The 23,460-nt window shown below is 39.5% G+C and overlaps 1 protein-coding gene across 2 annotated transcripts in view; it reads right to left on the bottom strand.

Annotated features, from left to right (window-relative positions):
* The window catches only part of bre (brain and reproductive organ-expressed (TNFRSF1A modulator)), a 112,252-nt gene that overhangs the window by 66,867 nt on the left and 21,925 nt on the right, over nt 1–23,460 (bottom strand). For both annotated transcript variants that reach the window (XM_015384855.1, XM_015384854.1), the window contains 2 exons: nt 6,018–6,212; nt 4,665–4,739 (listed from right to left, as the gene is read on the bottom strand). In XM_015384855.1, the coding sequence (XP_015240341.1) occupies nt 4,665–4,739; nt 6,018–6,212 (270 nt within the window). The remainder of the gene's footprint in view (nt 1–4,664; nt 4,740–6,017; nt 6,213–23,460) is intronic.

Genomic DNA, 23,460 nt, shown 5'->3' with positions numbered 1-23,460 from the left:
ATCCGTTTTGTTTGGGCATAGTTTCTATAAAGCAACCAACCTGCTGACATATACTCCATGCACAATAAGCAAACATATAGCAGTTAGAAGTGAAATGGGATTTCTAAAGATACTGGGACTCCAAAGGGATGACTGGGGAGAGGATCAAAGACTGGAGACACTATATTGGTCTTAATGGCCTCTAAAGTAGAAGAAGAAACTGCCGATTCTCACTTCCCTCAATGCTCTTTCTCAGCGTCCCTCCCACTCTTTTACTCTTTAAAATTGACTCTGAGAGGTTTCTCTCTCTCTCTCTCTCTCTCTCTGACCCCCGCCCCCCATCCCTCCAATCTTTAAAAATAAAAATGAAATGAATAAACCAGCTCTCCTCCCTGAGGCCAGACGGACCGTGCAGGAAGGTAAACATGTCCGCTGTCGTGAGCTCAGACTATGCGGATGCTTCGCTTCAGGTAACGGTCGTCCTCCACGGCTCTGTGCCCACCAGCAACATCTCGCCGTTCGCCAGCAGAGCACGGTAGCTTGTGTCTGAACAGATTTCTGCTTCACTGCCAAACCGGCGCTCCTCAAGCAAGGACATCCATGGATTTGTTAGAAGGTTGATTAAAATCAGGGTCAACAGTCCAACCTCTACCTACAGCACCTGGCTGATGGCTCATATTTTCATTCTGGACTCTACACTTCAGCTGATCAGTAAATTTGTTTTTACTTAAATCTGACATTTAAAATGGGAATGTATAGCTATTTAAGACCAAAACCACGTCGGCATTTAAGAATTTCTGTAAAGCAGCGATGGACACAGATTTTAAGAAATTAATCAACAGTTAAAAAAAAAAAAAACCTGAGGATCATCTGGAATCAGATGAACAAATGTTTATCAAAATCTAGAAGTGGTCTCAAACTGTTCCTCAAGGGCCAGTATCGGGCAACCACCTTTACCTCAACACACCCGACTCCAACATGAGCTCATTAGCAGAGCGCTACATAGCTTAACTGCTGCTAACGGCTAGCGTGGTAGTTTAGCCCTTTGATTTAGGTCTGCAGAACTAGGGACAGATCTAAAAGGACAGCCGTCCAGCTGCATTTGACTGTTAAATGTAACATAGAAAATTGTTTTATCTTCTTTTATTTCGTTTATAATTTATTAGAGCTGTGGATCCTTGTTGGTTATTGTTAAAAAGATCTAAACGAAAGTCGACCTCATGTTGGTGGTCCTGCCCCGTCTCTGTAATACTTTTCATTTCATCCAGGTTTGAATAGTTGCATGTTTTGGTATCAAAGGTGTGTAACCTGAAGAGGCTGAACAAACTGGACTCAGTGGCTGAGAGGAGGCAGCTGTCCAAGCTTCCATCCATCATGGACGCCACCTTCCACGCTCTGCAGCAGACTGGAGAGGAGCTGAGCAGCTCCTTTAGTCAAAGACTTTTACAGTAAAAAGCAGCGCTACTGCAGGTCATTCATCCCTGCTGCAATGCAACACTACAACAGCAATGACTGGTGCAATATCTAATGTGCAATCACTATTTAATACCCTATAACAGGCATCCCCAAACTCGGTCCTCGAGGTCCGCTGTCCTGCAGGTTTTAGAGGTTTCCCTGCTTTAGCACAGCTGATTATCATGATTGCAGTAGAGCTGAAGCCTGTTAATCAGCTTTCAATTAAAATCAGCTGTGCTGGAACAAGGAAACCTCTAAAACCTGCAGGACAGTGACCCTCGAGGACCGAGTTTGGGGATGCCTGCCCTATAATAATAATAACCTGTTCTTTATATCTATAGATCAATAAAGTCAAATCAATCAATCAATGGAACCGTTGCTTTTTATTAGTTCAACAACCAAAAATGACCTTCATATGGAAGCCACCAATAATAACAATGTGTATTACAAAAGTTCTGACCATTGACAAACTAAAGAAATGCTTCTCTGACCAACATTCAGCATTCGTCGGACCCAGATGGGTTCTGCTGCGGTGAGGCGGTAGTTATGTGGCTTGATGCCATCATTGGCTTAACTAATGAGACAATGTTTGGGTGAATTAATAAATCTCAGCCCCTGATGTTTATGCAGCATCCTTAAATGGCATTCAACTAATCGTTGCAAATTATACAACTGATAAATAATTCATATGGGTCCCACTTTTACTAAAAGCAAAACTCAATTGGTTTACCAATTTTTTATTTAATATGATGCAAAAAATGCATCTGAGCCTGCAAAAAATAAACTATAATACAACTTTTCCCCTAATGAATCAGTAGACAAATTTAAATATCATGAGATTTTAGTTTATACTTCTGCCTCTATACTCTATACCTCTGCAACCGTCAAATCTGTCTCTGTGTGTGACCACGCCCCCCGCACACCTAAAAAAAAATCCTGACTATGTGTCGGACGGTCAGAAACCCGTGCAGACCTGAAGCGGAAGTGCGCAGACAAAAGCAGCTGTGATTGGTCCTTGGTTTGCCTTTCCGCCTGTCTGTGCGGTCGTCCTTCTGGATTCGGTGCCGGGTCCAGACTCCCCGGTCTCATCCCTGGTCTGATCCAAGGGGCGTAAACGCCACCTACGCATTCTCCTGTCTTTTTGCCATCTCCATTAACAGAAACCTGATCCTCTTTGATGTCTAGCAACTCTAGATCCGTCTCCATGACGGTGATATCTTCCAGACACACCAATGTTGTTTTGGAAATGAAAACACTCCCTCCGGCGCCGCCGAAGAAGTTCTGGTGATCATCCACCTAAGTCCCATCTATATCCAGAATCTTCCAGGATCAAACCTAAGAAGCCAATGAACAAGTGGCCATTTTACAGCTCATACACACCAAGGCTTAATAGCTTGACTAATGTCCGCCCCCTTTTTGCTCCGTTCTGTTTGACTGGTATCTGAGAAATGCAACACCAGAAGCCATTTCTCAGAGCTACCATAGAGAAACAACCATCACACAACGATTGAGCTCGTTTAACGGGATGCAGAAACGTTTTGTGACAGCGTCGTGAACTAGAGGTAAAAATGTGTCTATTTGAGTCCTGTCAAAATCTGTAAAACAATTATTTATATATAATTAATAGTTTAATTCTGACTACTCTAGATGTTTTACGACTGTATTCTTTTTTCAAAAGCTTTTTTTTTTTTTCCTCAGTTTCCTAAGGCATAAAAAGAACCTTTATGTTAATCATTTGGGTCCTCCTGGTCTCAGCAGTAACCTACCAGTCCAGTTTCAGTCGCGTGGCTAAGAACATGAATATATTTCATATAAATGACGTGCATGAGGTATAATCCAGTGAGTATTAAACTTGTTTCACTGCTTCTTTATGTGGGATTTTATAGAGAATTTCATTCGCTCCGTCACACGCCATCGAAAGAATAACTTAATTACACTTCAGCTGCCCTTCAACACCGAAGAACTGCATGAAGAGCAGGAATGCGCAATGCATGGAAACAATTGACTCAAGAATATACAGACACACACACACACACACACACACACACACACACACACACACACACACACACACACACACACACACACACACACACACACACACACACACACACACACACACACCCCTACTGACAGAAGCAATCTGAAGACAAGTGTGGAAATGAAAATTGAGGTCATGGGTTTTGGGATGTGGTCCAGTCCAGCCTGCATGCAGCCTGCCTGACTCCCTTAGAGCGCGGAGGTGGACAAGGTGTGTGGGCTGATGATGTTCATTACTTTCCTTTCTTCAAGTGTTCAAGCACTCCCTTACTGACACTATGCATACCACAGCTGCCAAGTATATCATATATATATATATTTATGATAGGGGTGACAGGAATATTAATACTTTTCCAAGATTTGATTTATTATTTTAAAATATTGAAACATTATAGTTCTATTATTTCCAAGCTTTTGGGCCGCCGCCACCCACTGGTAAAAGGTCAGTGAGTCTGAGCATTGCTTCTGCAAGTGACAGCAAGCATGTCGCCAATAAGGCTTCCCTCAGGGCGAGGTTTAAACCTGTTTCTTGGCTAAAATTGCACAGAGACAAAAATAAATGACACCAAATTCCCAGAATGAGTGGAAATGTGACTGACTTGATAAGCCCATTCACTGCCTGCTAGAAGAGAGAGATCAGTCTTGGGGCTTCAGGTTTGACAGATAAAGCTGATGATGGTTGCCGTTTCCCGTATGTTTACCATCACAGACGGAGGCAGGGCTGGAAGGCCGGAGAGCAGAGGCCTCTGGCTGCTAAAGATCATCAGCGAGGAAAGAGAACGGAGACAGACATGGAAATATTTATAGATATCCAGTGTGTGTGTGCCTGCAGACACCACGCGGCTCAGAGCAGATCCACAGTGACAGTTGCTGATTAGTCAACTCGCAGCCCCTCAACACCGAGGCAGGCGCACACACAGCTGCACTTCACTTCATTTGAATAAATCCCTCTGTTATCGACGCAAACATTTAAAACCCACTGACACACGTACATGTGAAGGAAGTGAAAACAGCTCATGTCAGGACTGATGCTGGAGTCTGCAGCAGTGTCTGCACAGCATGCAGGAAGCGCCCCGTGCTTTAATGGCGCCCCGTGCTTTAATAGCGCCCCGTGCTTTGATAGCGCCCCGTGCTTTAATAGCGCCCCGTGCTTTAATGGCGCCTCCTGCTTGATGTGGCTAACTAACTACCTTGAGAAGATAAACCGGGATGTTGCTGAAGTCCACTGGGAGTTTCAGGAGGAAACGGGCTGAAAACTCTCCTGTCTGGGAACACACAAAAAAGACGGGAAAATATCAGACCAGAGAAAGAGGCAATAAATACAAAATAAAGTCATGATTTATTTAACAGCAAATTTTATTTGAACCTCTTATTTCCATACCCAGTGTTCCTACATTTACCTGATCTAATCTAAATAAATCTGATGTGAATAACCATGTAGTAAACCCAGTGCTTTAAGATGCATAATTTAGCTTTGAAATGAGGAACAGAGAATTTTCAAACTTTCGCCCTGAATCGAATATTATTTCATTTTTACAAGTAGAAGTTTGTTTAGTCTTAAACCCCTGCAACCAAGAGTTGTTACTACATTACAGCATTAAGAGATCAGCGTTGCCATGGCGACAAGACAACACAACAGGGTGCGAGAGCACCTGTCAGCAGAACCTGCAACTGAAAAAGCTCAGATGGCAGGATTGGTCCATCCCACCCGGAACGGTCCACTGGAGCATTACTGCAGCACAGGAGACTTCAATAAACGCAGAGTGGGAGAGAAAAGAGGAGTTTCCTGGATTTTAGCATCTAAAACATATTTTATTCATTGGATTTTGCTATGCAAATTAACTTTATGGTTTTTATGATAACATGTTAGTCAATCTTTTCCTTTTTAAAAGGATTATAAAGTTTTTAATTGTGCAGGTCTTAATAGGTTCGATTTCAAAAAAAGAAGAAAAAAACTTAGTAAACCTTGTTGACATAAAATTCTCCCCAAAAAGTTAAAGAACTCCATGAAATTCAAACAAACACAGTATGTAATAACGTTTTTAACTTTAACTAAAACTAAATGTGACTAATTGTTGAAGCAGAGGTGTCTGGAAACATTTTCCTCTACGGAGCGACTCCATGCCTGAAGGATGAAACCTTTTCACTAAGGACCTCCTCCTCTCACGGTTTTGTAACCTCTTTTTAAAAAGGCTTTTTGGACTGTTTGACATATTTATCTGTAAAATAAAAATATAAATATGTTTTATATATTTAATGTAAAAGGATATTCATATGTGTAAGACGGATAAACTTAGTCAAGTTTCAGATAACAAAGAAGGAAACAGGAAGTCTTGTTACATGATGTTTCCTGTTGATTTTTTCATAAAACAACTTCTCATTTTTTAGACCAGATGAAATATAAGCAGCCCAGATCCATGTGACCTCTGCTAAGCCACGGCCTTAATGTGATTCCATGTTGACGGTCATGTTTACTTTGCTTTCTTCTGTTTTCAGAACTATCCTGCGTGTGTAATACCTAATGAGCCGATAAAAGATCTTACCCAGGCGTTCTTCCGTCCGGCATAAATCTCTAGGTTCTGTCCAAAGCTGGGGTCTTCTAGCAGGCTGTCGTACTCAAACAGCAGCCTGGAGCTTTCACGCAGGCGGTGGCACTGGTACTGATGGTACTGCTGGATGAGCTCCTTCACCAGCTGAAGCAAACACTCTGGGTTCCCAGCATCCCAGTCAACCAAGTGCTGCAGAAGACATTAAAGATGTCATCAACATTACAGTTACATATCTGTCTATATACGTCTATATACATATATATACATATATATATATACAGCATTTTATTGTTTGATAAAAGAACAAGGAGCAATAATTGGTTTTGGAAAAGCTGGCTAGAGTGCAAATCAAAATGAAATGTAATTTAAGGAAAAGGTATTCGATTTAAATAAAGTTTCATTTCATTTTTTTAATAATATTTCAGCTTATGAAAAAACAAAACATAACCTGTTTAGAACTACGAGGAGCAGAAATTGTACTACAGAGGCATCAGGGAAAAACTAATTTGTCCCAGAAGGAGGAAAAAAGTCTGATGTGACAAAGACTTCTTGCTATAAAAAGGAAGCAGGTTGGGCTGAAGGATGTCCTGATTTAGGCTGATATGGAAAAGTACTGAAACGTCCAAATGCTCAACACAGTTTTAGACTCCAGCTGGAAACAGCACATTTAGGAGAATTTACTATCGATCAGAACCGGACAAACATGGAACCAATTCTAGCTTCAAAACAGTTTTTTCCTAAAAGTCTACAAAAAAAATGAAGGGCAAAAAAAAACAAGTCTATTACAACAAAAATGATTAAAGTGTCAAATATAATGGAAAACATGTCCAGCCTCAACATAAATGAAATGTCTTTGAAATTTAACCCTGAAAGAGTTAAAAATAAGCAGATATAGGGGAGAAAATGAGGCTTTGTAACATAATTAGTCCAGTTTGAGCCATCAAATAATTTTGAAATGTTAACGAGGAAACCAATTTCAGATTCTAATATGATGCAGATTTTCCAGCTAATTTATCCACCGTCTGCCAAAACGCCTCAGTTTCCTGGGTATCGCGGGTTTACCATTGGATCTAAAAAGGAAAGTGCCCCCCCCACCAACTCATTCTGAAAGTAAAGGATTGCTTTCAGACTAAACTGATGAACTTTCCAAACGTGCTTGTGTAAATATTGCGTCAAAGAAAATATGTTATATACACTCAGGCTTACGAAAAGCAGAGCAGCCTAAACAAAAATCTGGAGTTATAAATATGCATCCGGTGAGCGGGAGGATTAATTAGGGAATTAACCGTTCATACCAGCAACATTTAGATTACAAAAGCAGGATGTCTCTGACTTGCAATAGCTTGTCTCCACGACTGTCTGCAGGCCCGTATCAGCCCTAAGGAGAAAGCTCCCATTGTTTCAGGAGGCATCGGTGGCTGTGGCAAGGGCAGGCCAAACAGAGCCCATGACCTCATCATCCTGAGCCACCAGCGGTTACCAGCAATGCCTGGATTCCCGAAACGCAGGGGGAGAGATGCAAACAAAGATGGGCATTGTCCAAAAGAAGCAGTCAGAGCCCCGGGCAGAAGGGAGCTGAGACCGAGGAAGTGCTGCGTCAGGACTGTGACAGAGAATATCAGCCAAACTCCTCTGAAGGGCGAGGAGGGAAGGATCCGAGGTGGGAGAGGGAGAACAGACAACGCTGCAGAGTTCATGCAAGTAGGCCAAGGCCGGGCGGAAAGTGGGCCAAGTCTTCGCGTGTTTGCCGTCTCTGACATCTAAGTTATGAAACCGTTGCTGAAATGAAAATAATATTTCAGGTTATAGCTGTGATGCACAGGCTCATATGTTCCCAACAGGAGAAGTGCTGTTGAGAAGAAGAAGAGGAGCATGATTTGTGGGTGTGAGGACAGCAGAGCAGTATAAACACTTCATGGGTAATTACAGCTAAAGTCTCCACATGGTTAGTGGTTAAAGTGAGCTGCTCCAGCGGCCAATGACAGAGAGCCTGGGCTGCTCCCACATCAAGCCAATCGTTTTCCAAGAATAAAGAAAGGCCCTAAAAATATCCTTCAAGCAGACAGAAACAGCAATTACTGGGACCAATAAAGATGAACACTTTGAAAAGATGGACCACTAAATCATTGAATGAACAGCATCCTTTATTGGCTCTGCTATTCATTTAAAAAAGCAGACTAAAGTTTCATCTCTACAACAGGAAACTTAGACGGTGAAAAGCAAAGAGAAATTTGACAAACATTCATGTATCTAAATAATATACATGTGCAAAGATCTAGTAAATTAGCTAACATGTTTTATTACGACCCTAATAGAACCTGTAAAACCAGATTGTTGTGATCTGCATGTGGTTTTACTTGCAGTTTTTGGGTGAGGCATTTTAAGCTCCATATGAATGGGAGTTTCATCATCATGCACTTCTGGTACACATGATTGATAGTCCATGTGGGAACCCGGGAGGCTCTCGCCAAAAGGTAACAGTCACTCCATAAAGGGCCCACTATTGCATAAACTGGAACTGAACAAACAGGAATATATGAATTTAGTCTGATCTGATGTATTTTGGTACAGGTAAGAGTAAAAGCCAGCATTCCTGGCCTACGAAAAATCATTTAGAAAAAATATTACATATTGTAGACAAAATCCTGTTAGAAGAAGTGTAAAAATTACGGTCAGGGAAAAATAAATAAATGAATTTTTTATATAATTAGCAACTAACTAATGATATGAAGATATTAACCCTGGATATTGCTTATATAGTGCACTTCACATATAAGCTTTTCAAAGTGCTACTACATTTCACTAAAAACATTAAAAAAAAAGAAAATCATAAAAGCTAAATTGAAGAAAAATATCTAATTAGATGTTGGAGATCGGCCTGTTTTCCAGTGTGGTCCTGTTTCTCTGACCGTGACTGAGTGGATGTGCTCTCTTCATCCTCTGACATGGGAGCTGCCTTGGAGCTCGTCTGCCTGGCTGTGTGTTTCCTGGGCGGGGCCGCCTTTTACAGTTGCTTTTTGTATCTATGCTTCTTTTTCTATGTCTGCTTCTGTCTCCTTGAACCCCAGTGGGCCTCAGCAGATGGCCGCTCACACTGAGCCTGGTTCTGCTGGAGGTTTCTTCCTGTTCAAAGGGAGTTTTTCCTCTCCACTGTCACTACAAGCATGCTTAGTGTGAGGGATTGCTGAAGAGTCAATGAGTCGATGCAATCAGCTGGTTTTCCTTAGATAGAAAACTTTGTATCAATCTGACTGGATGATCTGGTTGAACTGTAAAGTGCCTTGAGATGACATGTGTTGTGAATTTGGCGCTATATAAATAAACTGAATTGAATTGAAATTAATTTCAATCATTAAACTTCAAAGAGCTGACATTATACTTTAGGGTTTGATAAATCACACTTCCTGTAGTTAGTAATATATTGCATTTCTCTCCCAGAATTTAGCATGTTCTGATGATCAGCATATGTTCTGCATATTCATCAGGTTAAATCCCTGACATGTTTTAAGCTCATTTTAGGCAGATGAACCTCATATACAACTGGTCAGTAGCTATCTGTGTTATCAGGTTTGCATGTGATTTTAAACATTCAAACCTTTAGTGGATCAGGGCCATATTAGCAATTACTCTCAGTGGTGTCTTTCATTCTATTATTCTAGAGTTTGCAGATGAGTATTTCTATATACCCAAATCAAAAACATCTCCACTTTTGTGTTTAAATGTGAGAAATTAACCATTTAGAGACATTTCCAATTAACATTAACCACTAGGTTCATGCAGTAAACAAATGGAAAAACAGCTTGACCATTTAGCCAGCAGCATATGCATGACGTCCAGAATCTTCTAAAATCCTGGCCTAAGTGAACATTCTATTTATTTTTTCTAGTTCAGGCATACATAGAGCATTCATAACAAGTCAAGACCTTCTGTCCATCGACAGCCTAACTTCTGCATAAAGCACGGCAGCGTAATGTCCATGAATTGTCCATGATGCTGCCAGAGGCATCCGGCCTGCAGAAAAAGATCTCTTTGATCGCAGTATCAATCTAGCTGCTGTTTACCGCCCACCATAAATAAAAAGAATAAATAAAAAGAAAGAATGTTTGCAGTCACAGCAAATTCAGATGTACCTAATAAAATGGCAGGTGAGCATTTGTCTCTTATTTTATTTTTTATTTTATGAAATGTATTGTCCACATGCTGGTGGTTAAATAGATTAAAATAGTTACTGGGTTTTGTTTGGATGATTGTAAAATAAAAATGGGACTCATTCATGTTGTTCTTAAATGCAACAGTTGTGACTGAGTTGCATTTAGGGACCAGTAAAAACCATAAAAACATTTTACTGCATCAATCCAAGCTTTTAAATGGCTCATTCCTTCAACGGCTGTCATAAAAACATTTTCTTTAGTGCATTAGAGGAAAACAGCTGTGAGACAAAAAGGGCACGGAAAAGGCCAACAATAGGAGACACTACAGCGGCTTCTCTCACGCTGTTCTTAGCATTCAGATTTTCTGTGAAACAGGTAGAAGCTGAATGCTGGAGCCGAACATCGGTCAAACATAGCTGTGAAGAAAAACAAGCGGAGAGAAGAAAAGCGGCGCTCATGTTTTGCAGTATGAGCGTGGCTGTTTGCAGACATGTGAGGCTGTACAGACTCTTCACTGAATTGATTTTGCACGCTCTGCTGAAGGCTGTGTATGCCAAAACAAATCTATGTGTTATTCTAGTTTTTTTCCTACATGAATAAAATAAGCCCTGAGGAAAATGTACAGACTTGATACATGAATATATACAAAAAGACGCCACAGTCACAATCTAAGCAGTTTGAAAGCTGAGATTTAACATTTGATGAAAGGAAGTGAAAAGAAAAAGCATCTACACGGCCTTCAGATCCGTCAGTTTGGAAGAAACAGCTTTTTCAGGGCTTTAACCACAGGGGGTAAGAATCACAGGCCCCAACAATAGTCCTCAGTTCAATCTGGACCTTATAATCCAATTATTTTGTCACAACGCTCTAGCTAAACCTGTGTCAGAGGTTTTAAGTACTACCTTGGCTGATGATAAAACAGGTCACTTGAAAAAATAAACCAGCAATACCTTCTATTTCTTTGAAAAAGAGTGCACATCTTTAAGGGCAATTTCTAATCGTATTACCAGAAGATATTAGGATTTGATTCATTATCAATGTTAAAAACTGCATCTTAAAAATATAGTGGATTAGTGGGATTTTGCATCTGGGGTATTCATAGAGCAATGAGTCGAAGTTGACGATAAGCAACGCGAAGCCAACAGACAGAAATATTGCATAAAACAAAAAAACACCTTCGTTTTGAAAAGGAAGGTCTTAGCTCTTACATCCCACCGATTTGTTCAGTTAAATTGCATTTTTTCAGATTATATAGGCTTTGATGTTTTGGGCTTTAAGCTAATAAAGAAAAACAACAAATGAACCATTTGGGTTAAAGCCCTTAAAGTCTGTTATTCTAACTTTGTTTGAGGATTTGGAACAATTAAAACTATGGCTGGCTAGTTGGTCAAACTAATTTCTCAAAACTTGCAATGAAAATGGATTATTTTAAATATGAGTCTGGATTTTTGGAAAAACTTGGATAGTAAAAGATTAAGCAGTAAAAAATTAAATCAAAAGGAACCACTTTTAGCAGGAAGTGGTTTTACGTCTGACATCCTCAGCCTCTCACGTTGCTGCAGAAGTCAGAAACTTCCTCATTTAGGACGTTGCTTCACTTCTTTAAGGTCTGCAGGTATTTGCTTATGCAGAGTTCTCTGAACGACTCTCCTCTTAATGCCGTCTGCAGAGGCCGTTCGCTTTGGGACTCGCAAACACATTTTCTACTGTAGTTTCCTGCATCATTTAAATGGAGCTATTGAACAGGTTTTGGGTAAATTTAGTACAACTTCCACTCCTTGGAAGATTCAAAGCGTTCTTAAATGATTTCAACTTGTTGCTCAACAAAGAATGATTGTTGTACAATTCTTTAGTGGAGAAAAGCTACACTGATAACATTTGTTCTTACTAAAAGTTAAGTAAGATTAGATCATCTTTAACTAAATCATTGCTGTCTTTTTAGTGAGCACCTAAAGGACATATATCCTGGATTAAATGATTCCATAAGACCTGCATCTTCCTTTAAGAACAAAATGTCCTGATTTGGGAATCTTCACACTGAATAGACCCAAGTTGACAGAATTATGTCTTCCTCTGCCATCCTTCTGTATCATCTTCCATCCAATATTTATCTTAGGCCAATAAGAGAGAGACTGGCATCTGAAATTGCCAGATAATTATATAGGCCAAATGAAGATATTTGTTTTTAACGTCTTAAATGTGATTTTTATAGATGCTGGCAACCTGATCCAATAAACCGCTGTAGACTTGAAAGTGCAAGGCATTAAAAACTCCCAAGTATTAAATTAATCTCTGTTAGTGTGGGCTCACACCCTGTTCTGCCCCCAGAGAGTGCCAAACGTAAGATCACGCTAAATTGCTCTTGTCATGTGTTTAAGACACTTGGCATTCTCAGCCCAGCATTTTTCACTGGGATCTGAGCAGCTTGTGTCCAACGCAGCAGAACTTGCCGACAGAAATAGCTTTTTCTGACTACTTTTATTCAGCCAATGACAGCTGAAATCAATCCACTGTGAGGGGCTGACAGGAGAGTCCTGTCTCTCCCTGCACTCGCATGCCTTATTTTTCCCTGTCCATCAGTTAGTGTTCCAGAATTACAGGACCCTTATCCACCAGCCTTCTCTCCTAGCTAACAATACCATGCCCATTAAGAGCATTCCCAGACCTGTCAGGGAGACCTTCCAATAATAAACGCAAATAAAAGCTGAAACACATTATTCCCTGCAGCAGGAAGGAAGCAGGACCAACAGTTGGTACACCGCTACAATATTCTGGCTTTATGGGCCATCTGAGGCCCTTTGTTAGAACGGTAACAGGGGACAACAGGAGCCGCAGAGAGGAAGCACTCACCACTGTTTGGCATTAAGGATCACCGAGGGGAACGTCACACTGGGACAGTTTGCTTTTTCAATATGGAAGAGCGATTAAAATGCTCCGCCCCCTTGGTCATTGTTGGGGTTGTTTCGATGTGCAAAAACACTCCTCCATGACCCTCACCAATGTTTAACAATTAGGTCTTAAACATTTGTAGCTTTGCCTCATCTAAAGTTAGTAGTAAAAGTTGGCGAACAGGAAACAAAACACCAGGTTATAAAAAGTGTTTGTAGGAGGGTTGCAATGAATAGATGATATCAGCCAGGAATGGGATTTTTAGCACGAGTAACATGTAGTTTTTATTGATGCATTACATTATGAGGAACTACTGGGTCACTATTGTCTTGACAGTCTGCAAAACACTTAAGGGTTTAAAGTGGAGCTATTAGGGCGATTAATCATCATTAATTGATTATTGAAATAAACAACTAATTTAGTAATCGATTTGGTATAAATTGGAAGATAGAGACTCTGAAATGCTTTTAGCTCACAGAGCAACCATCTAGGAGCAGTACTTCAACCAGAATTTAAAAAAGTATATAAAACATTTTGCATTCAGGGTTAGAATGTGAAATGTAAAAAAAATATATAATTTCATCTGTCAGTATGCTCTATCCAGAACTCCTCAAATTAAAAAGTTTTAGTTTCCGCTGGTTTAATTCCATAAAAAGTCTTCTTTAAGGAATCCTTGGCTATCTGATAAATAATCATTAAGACTCATTAGTTGCAGCAATAGTTTAAAGTAAACAAAAACCAAACCTTTAAGCTCAACTTCCAGTGAGATAATAGTCGTCACCTTCAGACCTTCTCATAGAATTTCATTTCCTTGAACGTTTAACATTTAGTGTAAATATTTAAAAAAATTATCTGTTGGTTATTTTCAATAAGAATATAAATTTTGAACCTATGAACTCTAATGTAAATTGTATGAGTTTTCTTTTTATAGGGTTACATTTTTAAACAGAGATTCCCCTTTTTAAAAACCTAATTAAAACCAATTCACACGTATCGAGTGTTTGACGCTGCAGGTATCTATGCCACATAAAACAATTTTATTACTTTGTTTACCTGATGATGAAGTTTTGCTTTTGTGGACAGAGGAATGATGAGATTTCACACTCTTAGCAGAATAGTGCAGCGGGGTGTTTAATCATGTTGGTTATGCACTGTCCTTTGCATATGTGACAAGCTGTGACAAATGAGTAAGTCTACCCGGGGCCCGTTTGAGGTCATTTACACTAAGATTCAAGGCTAAGCTTTGAAATAATGTCAAACTGGTGGAAATCAAAAAAGAACTGAAGAACATTTGACCTTCTGTATGTTGGCACTGATCTTTAAGAACAAATCAGTCTAGCAGGATGTGATGCATCAAAGACAGCTTTCAAATGTCCAGAAAAAAAAGCAAATTACAACTAACAGTAAAACACAGAAACACAGAAAACTAGTGGTTTTGAAAATTGGTAAATGTTTTTTCATCTCTGCATGTTTTTGGTGTGTGCAAAATGGTCCCAAAAACACATGTTGGTTTTTCATCAATCAATCCCTCAATAGAAGCGCAGGCTGCTGAAAGACAGCAGGTTGTGGTTTGCTGATTAATGCGAGTGTCAGAAAGCAGGAATGAATAAAGGTATGGGGTTATTATGTTTACAACATGGAATAGGTGTCAATCTATGACTGATGATCTACAGCATCAAGCCTTTTGTCTGAATGGGCTTTATTCTATAAATCACTTTGAGGATGAATCCAAGTTCTGTAATAATAAACTCCACAATGTTGATTTTATTAATTATACTTTATATATTTCCTGATTCTAATGCCTCTTAAAATCAGTTTCCTTTGCTCATTTTCCTTCATATAAGGTAAAACACATTTATCTTTTGTAAAAGTATAAATGACACTGTTGGTGGATTTTTATTTTATTTTTTTTAAAGATTTCCCTTATTTGTTAGAGATGCTTTTAAAACATTAATATAGAAAGTTATTTTTTAAATAACAAATACTGTATTATTGTTTATTTCCAGGTGGTAAATGTGCTTAAATGACAACTAAAGTCCCTAATTTTACATTTTATTATTTTTCCTCATTCATGTTAACCCCTACAGCCACATAAACGTACAGGAAGCGCCGTGGGTTAAATTACGGATCCTGGAAAATGTCCGAAGGTGAAACAACACAAAGCTGTAGGAAATCCATGATGGAGCATCATTAAACTGTTTGCTCAGTTTAATATTCAGTGTAAATGAATAGTTAAACAGGGACATCCATCATGTTTTATCTTGCTTTATGGGCCGATCAATGATCTTAAAATTAAGGAAAGTGAAGCCAGTCGGCCGGCCAATCGATCGGTGCGATACTCTCCACAGATATCCTCCATCTTCATTCAAGGACACCGCGTATAGCCTCAGGATTAGGATTGCTTATATAAAGCATCCATGATGGTGGATGGAACTGATGCCTTAAACTTCCTTCCTTTCTCATTCCTCCTTTCTGCTGCTCTCCATCCTCTGCTCCTCGTCATCAACTCATTTACAGAAGTAGCTGATTTACATACAATTCTGAGATCTAGAAAATCGACAGGAATTTTTATTTTTCATCACTTAATGAGATACCAACTACTTTAATACTAATGCATGTTAATCAAGGTGAGTCCATTAATTAGCCTTACGGGTGTTTACAATCTTATACAGTAGAAGCAATTCAAAAATGTCCCCACTTTCCTTGATGGGCCCTTGGCTGGTCCCCTTTAATTCCTTTTTAAACATCAATCTTTTTACTAAAATATTCTTTCTGTTTTGATTTGTGGACATTAAGATCTAAAGAGATGCGCCACCTCCTGGTCAGACCCTGTAATTCAGTGAAAGGGTGGAGTCAGAGGAAAAACTGCACACCCAAAGGAGGGAGGGGTCACTCCAGTGGCTGGAAGTTGGAGGGGATTTGCAGGGAGTTGCACGGAAGAGGGCTGGCATTCGGCTGGCGTTTGACTGGGAGCGGCCATTTTGGCTACTAGTTGTGCTGTTTGGTGACATGACCACATTCAAACAGACCCTGATGGATGAAGCGGGAGAAGTTGGTTGGAGCCAGTGTTAATTTCATCAACCAGGACGATGACGTAAATGTTTCGTTAAAACCCCTTTTTACCGTTACGATGACGAGACGATGATTAACAAACATTGTTCCAGAAACTAAAAATATGATGAGAATAAAAAATTATTTTCGTCAAGGAGACTAAGACCAGACGAAATTTACGAGCCATGGATGAACGGACATAAAACATTTAATTGTTTATAATTAGTTTGTAATTGTTAATATAAATGTTTCTTGAGCTTCATAGAAGATTATGCATTGTTGCCCTGTTTGTCCCTAAACAGTTCCTGTCCCACAGCGCCTCACGCCGCTCAGTCAATAGTAGAGAGGGGTTATACTGGTCAATGGTTAACCATAGCTAGCTCAACCTAGCAGTCATGGCGTCGGGCTCTGATACCGGTGGATAGTTTGTTGGAGGAGCTGGGCGAAGACAACGCCTGGATATATGAGCCATTTGGTTGACAACGTGAAGGAGAACGAAACAACCTGCATCAAAATGACTGACACCAAAACCACATCAGAGGTTGGGGAAGGACAGGAAGTCTGATGCAGAGATGTTGGGAGCCCCCCCACTGTACAAACCCGACTCCAAAGAGCAGAAAGTCCTGCAGAACTCAGTGGTAAAGTGGATTGGATGTTCTGGCCTGCCTGCAAGGACCATTGAGGATGAAGACTTTGTGGATATGATGAAACAAGCCGACAGAAGGTTCAATGTGGGATATATGTTAAAAAGAGAAGCAGTGTGTGGAGAAAATCTATTATTTACAGCATTGACTAAAGTGACTAAAATATGACTAAGACTAAAATAGATTTTCTTCATTTAGACTAAGACTAATTGGTAAGGCAATAACTAAATATGACTAAGACTAAAATTGATTTTCGTCATTGTGACTAAGCCTAAATTAAAAAAAGCTGACAAAATTAAGACTGGTTGGAGCCCAGAAAACCCTTTAGACAGATGAAAGGTAAACTTGAAGCTCAAGAAACAGTGTCAGGAGGCATCAGATGGCATTGTTTGAGCCACAGTGGACGACCAAGGATGACACCATTGTAGAAAACAAAGAAAATAGCAAGGAAGGAATTTGCCAAACTACCTGTTGCCTCTGGGAGAATGTCCAACAGACAGGGGAGACAACATCACGCTATGTCTATGAACATAGAGCTACAGCAGCTCTAGGTTCATAAACGGAAAAATACAACATATCAAGAAAGTAACTTTGTCCCTACTGATCAACACGGAGGAGGCTCTGTTATGTTATGGGACTGCATTGCTTTATCTGGCACAGATTGTCTCTGAAAGGTAAAATAACATTTCCAGAGTATCCAGGGATTCTAGAGAGTGTCTTGGTCTCACACCCAGGTCTTTACTTTAGCACCAGGATAACCACCCAGGAAGGCTAAAAGGAAAACACTGGATAATTCTGCAGTGTCCATCCATGTGCCTGATTTAAATCCTATTGAGCATCTTTGGAAGAAGCGGAAACATGCTGTCTGCAAAAGGCACCTTTTGACCACTGGAGCTTTTTGCTCAGCTGAAAGTCTCACAGATTGACTATAAAGGTTGGAGAACAACATATTAAGTTAAGGACACAATCATTTCTTCTAGACCTGTTTCTGAGTTTATTTTTCTAAATCATTCTGCTGAAGCATAGTTGAAAAGCAATGATTGAATTTTTTTATTTTCATTGGTTTATTTTAACAGAATATTTCTTTATTATTTTGTCACATTGAAGTTATTGTAAACATTGTAAGTTTATCTTTCATTCAAGAGGTACAAACTATTTTGTCCATGTGTGTGAAAAATGTGCTCTATACAGTTCAGAAAAAAAGAAACAACTATTTGTAGTTTTTATCCGTATGCCTAAACAGGTAAAACAGAAAATGTATATTAAAACATTTTATTCTAATGATCAGAATGGGAACCTAAGTGGAAAATTAAATAAATGAGCTTAAATAAAGACGTTTTAAGCACTAAGCTGTTTCTCATCTTAGCAGCAGAGGACTACATGGCGGATAAGTGGGAACAAGTTTGCAGTCATGTAGAGAGGCCATGGAGGTTAATCTTCAGTATCATGCAGACTGAGAAGCATGCTAAATGCTGGGAAACTCCCCAAAGCTTAACTGCCTGCATGCATCGCTGGGCAAGTCTAGACCAGAGCAATGATATGCTGCACACAAAGAAAGGGGACAGAGGAGCAGACGCATGAGGAGCAGATAAGTAAATAATGAAAAAACAGACACAACAGATTTGATCTGCTGAAAACTCCAGCAGTAGAATAAAAACACCAGACTACAGTGACAACATTTAACAACATTACCACAACTCAAGGAATATGAGTAAAGAAATTCAGGATATTTCTGTTATCTGGCAGAATCGCATAAATGGCTCCTCCACATTTTACTACCAAAGATTTTCTTTAGTTAATTTAGACACATTTTACAGTCAATACATTCTTATTCTGCAGCTGCTGCTTTATATGCATCCCTGAAAAACAATAGATAGAAAAAAACATTAAAAAATTTCAAATTTTAAGGCAATTTTGGGGGAGAAATAATTTTTTTCCTTCAATTGTGACTTTAAAGAGGCATTAAAAGTTTTTTTAATGATACTGCCACCTGTGGCCAAAACACAGAACTGCTGTTTCTTTAAGCTCACGCTCATAATTAATACTGAGATTAAAAATATAATACAAAGAAAAAAAAACCTGAGAGATCTTTTATAGTCCAATGGTGGATATTTAGGTATAGAGTAAAGCGCACTAATTTTAGAGGGTTTTATCGGCTGATGTGGGAGCCGTGTTTTATCGGGGCTTCGCTTGTTGTTTTGTTTCTGAGGTTTGCACGAGCTGGCCATGAAGCGGGATGTGAGTCTGAGTGAATTCATGACGTCTCCTGTCAGGAGAAGAAACGCAGCCTGTCTATGAAAAATTCTCCATGTGGAATGTCTTTATCAGTGCCGTCTAAATCAAGAACCAATGACTTTTACCCACTCATTTATTTCTTTCTGGTTTGGGATTATTGGCTTTAAATTATTGCTCATTTCCTGTGAATTTACTTCAGACTTGGTTGAAAAGCTAACCCATATAATCCTAACCCTCACTACAATAGTTTGAAAAGCAGGAGGATGCAGTCTGGAAACTGTTACATTTTCCCATATCTAAAAATAAATTCAGTTTGAGATTTTTCCTGATTTATTGTACATGAACGTCGTCTTAACATGAACAACTGAGCAGCGACTCACTTGATTAACCAGTACCATGTAAAAACCACAGAGGACCTGGGAAAACCTTTTATGGCTTCATTTGGTTCCTGTTGTTGCATCACCTCTAAGTCATTGAACATGTGGGCGGGTTTGGTAACGTTTATACAAATTAGGTGAGGGAATGAGAAGTTATGATTACATGCCACTGCATCACAACCACAAACTGGTTTGATTAATTAAAAGAGAAACAATTATCATACCAACACATCAAAGCTGACAACACCAACAATTTCACAATCAAATCTAATTAAATGATTTGCATTTTAAACAAATACTTGAAGAGAACTTTGCATCTTAGCCTTCATCACTTACTGACAAGGAACTATGTGATGCAACATTATCTGCTCTCCACCTTTCCTCCCTTGCTGGCTCGGCTCTTTGTCATTTCCTTCTTCTCTTCTGCTAACTTTTCTCTGCAACCCGTGGGCAGAACATGCTTGGTTTTTATGTTTTTCTTCTCCATTTTACTAACACACAATGCTAAATCAATTCCTCTTCAGTGTGACATAAAGCTGGCTTGGCCTTACTGGCTAAACCAGAATCACTGACAACAAGGAGAGAGGAAACTTTTAGGAAACATCTGCTGAGGAGGAAAAGTTGAAACGGGTCAGAGAACCTGAGTTAAAACACTGAGTCATTGCTTTGTTATCCAAGATTTTCAGCAAAACCACATCGACTGTAAATGTAAAAAAGCACACACATTCGTCAGCTTTTTTATTTTAGCCTCAAGTATATCTATATCTATATATAGATATATATAGATATATATATAAGCGGGTAGCATTAATGTGCTGCGTTAATGCCAGCCCTCTGTCTGCTTTATTTCTCGTCCTTTGATTAACTTAAATAAATCATAAAATTTCATCATTTTGGAAAAAAGTAGTAATTTAGTAACCTAAAGTATCGATGGTTTCCGATTAAAAAGACTTTTTATCATATGCGGAGGCACAGTTGTGCGTTGACAGTAACCAGCATCCGATTAAGCAAAATATAAATATTAAAGCACAAGTAAAGCATAAATACACCGGAAGCGGAAGCTCAGCATAGCGGCGTACAAACGTAGGTTTGAAAACTGACATTTTCACCAGACGCTGTAAATAAATGCTCCATAGAAACGGCTTCTGAGCAAAGACGAGCTTTTGTGACATGGTTAAGTTAATTAAACAATACTATGAGTGAAAGTTATGAACTTATAAGTAATATATGATCATTTCAAAATCAGCATATTTACCAATCTGATGATTAATCAAAGATGTATTTTGTTAGCATGTCACAACTACCAACTGCTGGTTGGCTGTTATCAACTGGAAGCGTTAATAACTGGAAGCGTTAACGAGTAGAAGACGCTCCTTGGCCAGAAGTAATGTATGAAATCGGATGTTATGTTTCCGTTTGTTTAAGCTCAAACCAGAGGATAAACACGTTTGGCATAAAAAAACTCAACCTAAACAGCGTCACGTATGTACGCGTGTAATACGGGTGTTGAAGAGCATATTATGCATCATGTGTAAATGAACACAGCAAAATCCTTCATCATCTTAACCGTCGACAGGATGCAGCCGAGTCCCGAATTCCGTGTTTTCCAGACACTTTTGTTGAAATTTGCATTTCCTGATTTGCAAACTTTTTTTCCCTTACATACAGCTTTTTACGATCAACAGAAGCAGTTCGGGCAAAAATATCACGATATAATATATCTGGCCAAACAGTTTTTATAAACATTAAATTTTTTTAATAAAGCATTTTGAATGCCACGATAATCACATTCAATTAATTTTAATGCCAATTAAGGCCTTAATTTAAAAAAAATAACAATTTAATGACTTTTCAAAGCAATGAGTTTTGTATTTATCCAAATGGCCACCTATATTATTAAGCCATAGAATATATTTCACGTGGCACACATGTATTAAGCTTCAGATGCTTAAAGGGTCGCATCATAAAGTCATTAAAAGGTAGATTATTGTAACTGCTCTTATTCAAAGTTTATGATTTCTGTTTTCTTAGTTAGTTTTTAAATGTAGACTTCAAATCAAATTTCCCAGTTTAATGAATCGTCAAGTCTCTTAAATGAGTTTAATCCTGCAAAGAGGTCTGTGCCGCTTTAAGCGCCGTGTTGAAAGAGATGAAACTGTTAAGGCAGCGGATGACTTTCACTAACGTATAATCAGAGTCTCGAGGAATAAAATGAGTGACCGTCTATAAAGTAAAGAAACTCAGAGGTGGCCGGCCCTGGTGGCCAATTAGCCACAGTCCAATCTGCTGCTTCCAGTCAACCTCTATAAATGTCCCTCCTGTTTCTTTGCTCATGGAACCGTTGTGCAGTAAACCATTTATTTGTGGGACATGTGGCCTTTCATCACACAGCTGGTCTATCCAGGACTCTTTTATCCCCTCATGCATTGTTTAACCTTAAAACCACTAACCCACACCATTATAGTTGTATTTGTTGTCCAAATTGTTTAAGCTAGAACAATAGGATGGTGGAAAGGTTAAAAATGAAGATGACAGAATTGATCACATCTGATAATGTTCTATATTAGAAATGTTATTCAATCATTGCCGATGCAAAATGGCTTAAGTTCAACCAAATATTTAGATATCACCCAAACTGCAAAATATCTCAAAGCTGAAATAGAGCTGAATAAATAGTTCACCGAATAAAATTAGCAGCATTTTGTAGAAACTTCAAGCATATGGCTCAAACCCAAATTCAACTTTATTTCCAGAAAAACAGTAAAAACTGGGTCTATGAAGTTCTATTTTAATGTTACTTCGCACCATTTTTACATTTTCATGTGAGCATGTTTAGTTTTGCAATACTTGTTTTAAAATCCTCTTTAATGCAGATCTCTAAAGGCCTGGTTTTCCTCCCCCAGCAGCGTGTCGCAGATATTTTTATAATAATAATATTGCAGTGTGGTCTGCGCCATGTTATTCCACGCCACAACGCCAGAGGGCCAATCAGGAACTAGCTGTGGGTCTAGATATGGCCGAGGGGGTGAGGAAGTGGGGGAGTTTGTGCGACAACGGAGGGACATGGGGGCCAAAAAGAGCGGGGCTCCAGGTGGAAAAAGGGTCCCAGCGTTCTCACCTGGCTCTGCTAGCTGCTCCATCCTCGCCTGGTTTCTGAGCATAAACCAGCCTTTAGGGTTAAACGGTGGCTGTTTTCCTGTTGGTTAAAACGGTCAACGCTTTGGTCACATTAGTCCTGCGTTCAGGTGTAAAACAGAGCCGCAGCAAGTCCTTCTGTCTGCCATTTCCCCAGCAGCACCAGCATTGGGCATCGCCTTGGAACAAAGCCTCTCCTCAGTGATGGGGAGTCAAAAAACCTCCCCCTCAAAATATCTATCTTTGACGTAACTACCAGCATCACTCTGCTCACTCGCCAATATGTCGCCAACAACTGCCAAGGGGGGATTTTGTCCAAATCTGTCTAGGGGTGAGGAAATGTTCCATTGAATCATGCAATTCAGAGTTAGGTACCTTCACCTCTAGCACAATCATACCTACAATCGTTTCAATTTAACAGAGAAGTTTGTTTCTCAAAGAAGGTCAGACACTCATCTCTTTAAATATTAAAAAACAATGAAAAAGTAGAAATTAAAAAAAACATTTGGATGTTTTCTTTCATTAAATAATGGCATAACTTATTAAACTTTTCTTACCTTTTCTCAGTTATTTGGCATTTTCCTAAAATCAGAGGCCTCTTTGCCATGACCCTAATCGTCAGACTCTATCCCAGGGATGTTGAGTTGGTTCCAGAAAGGACCGTTTGGCTGCAGGTTTATTTCCAACCAAGCAACGGCACCAAGCAACAGCACCAAGCAACAGCACCAAGCAACAACACCAAGCAACAGCACCCAGCAACAGCACCAAGCAACAGCGACAAGTAACGTCACCCAAGCAACAGCACCCAGCAACAGCACCAAGCAACAGCACCAAGCAACAGCACCAAGCAACAGCACCAAGCAACATCACCCAAGCAACAGCACCCAGCAACAGCACCAAGCAACAGCACCAAGCAACAGCACCAAGCAACAGCACCAAGCAACATCACCCAAGC

Source organism: Cyprinodon variegatus, unplaced genomic scaffold (assembly GCF_000732505.1).
Source record: "Cyprinodon variegatus isolate N-32 unplaced genomic scaffold, C_variegatus-1.0 Scaffold325, whole genome shotgun sequence".
Classification (NCBI taxonomy): domain Eukaryota; kingdom Metazoa; phylum Chordata; class Actinopteri; order Cyprinodontiformes; family Cyprinodontidae; genus Cyprinodon; species Cyprinodon variegatus.
Note: the sequence above shows the minus strand (reverse complement) of the source record. Positions and strands in the feature narration are given on the sequence as shown.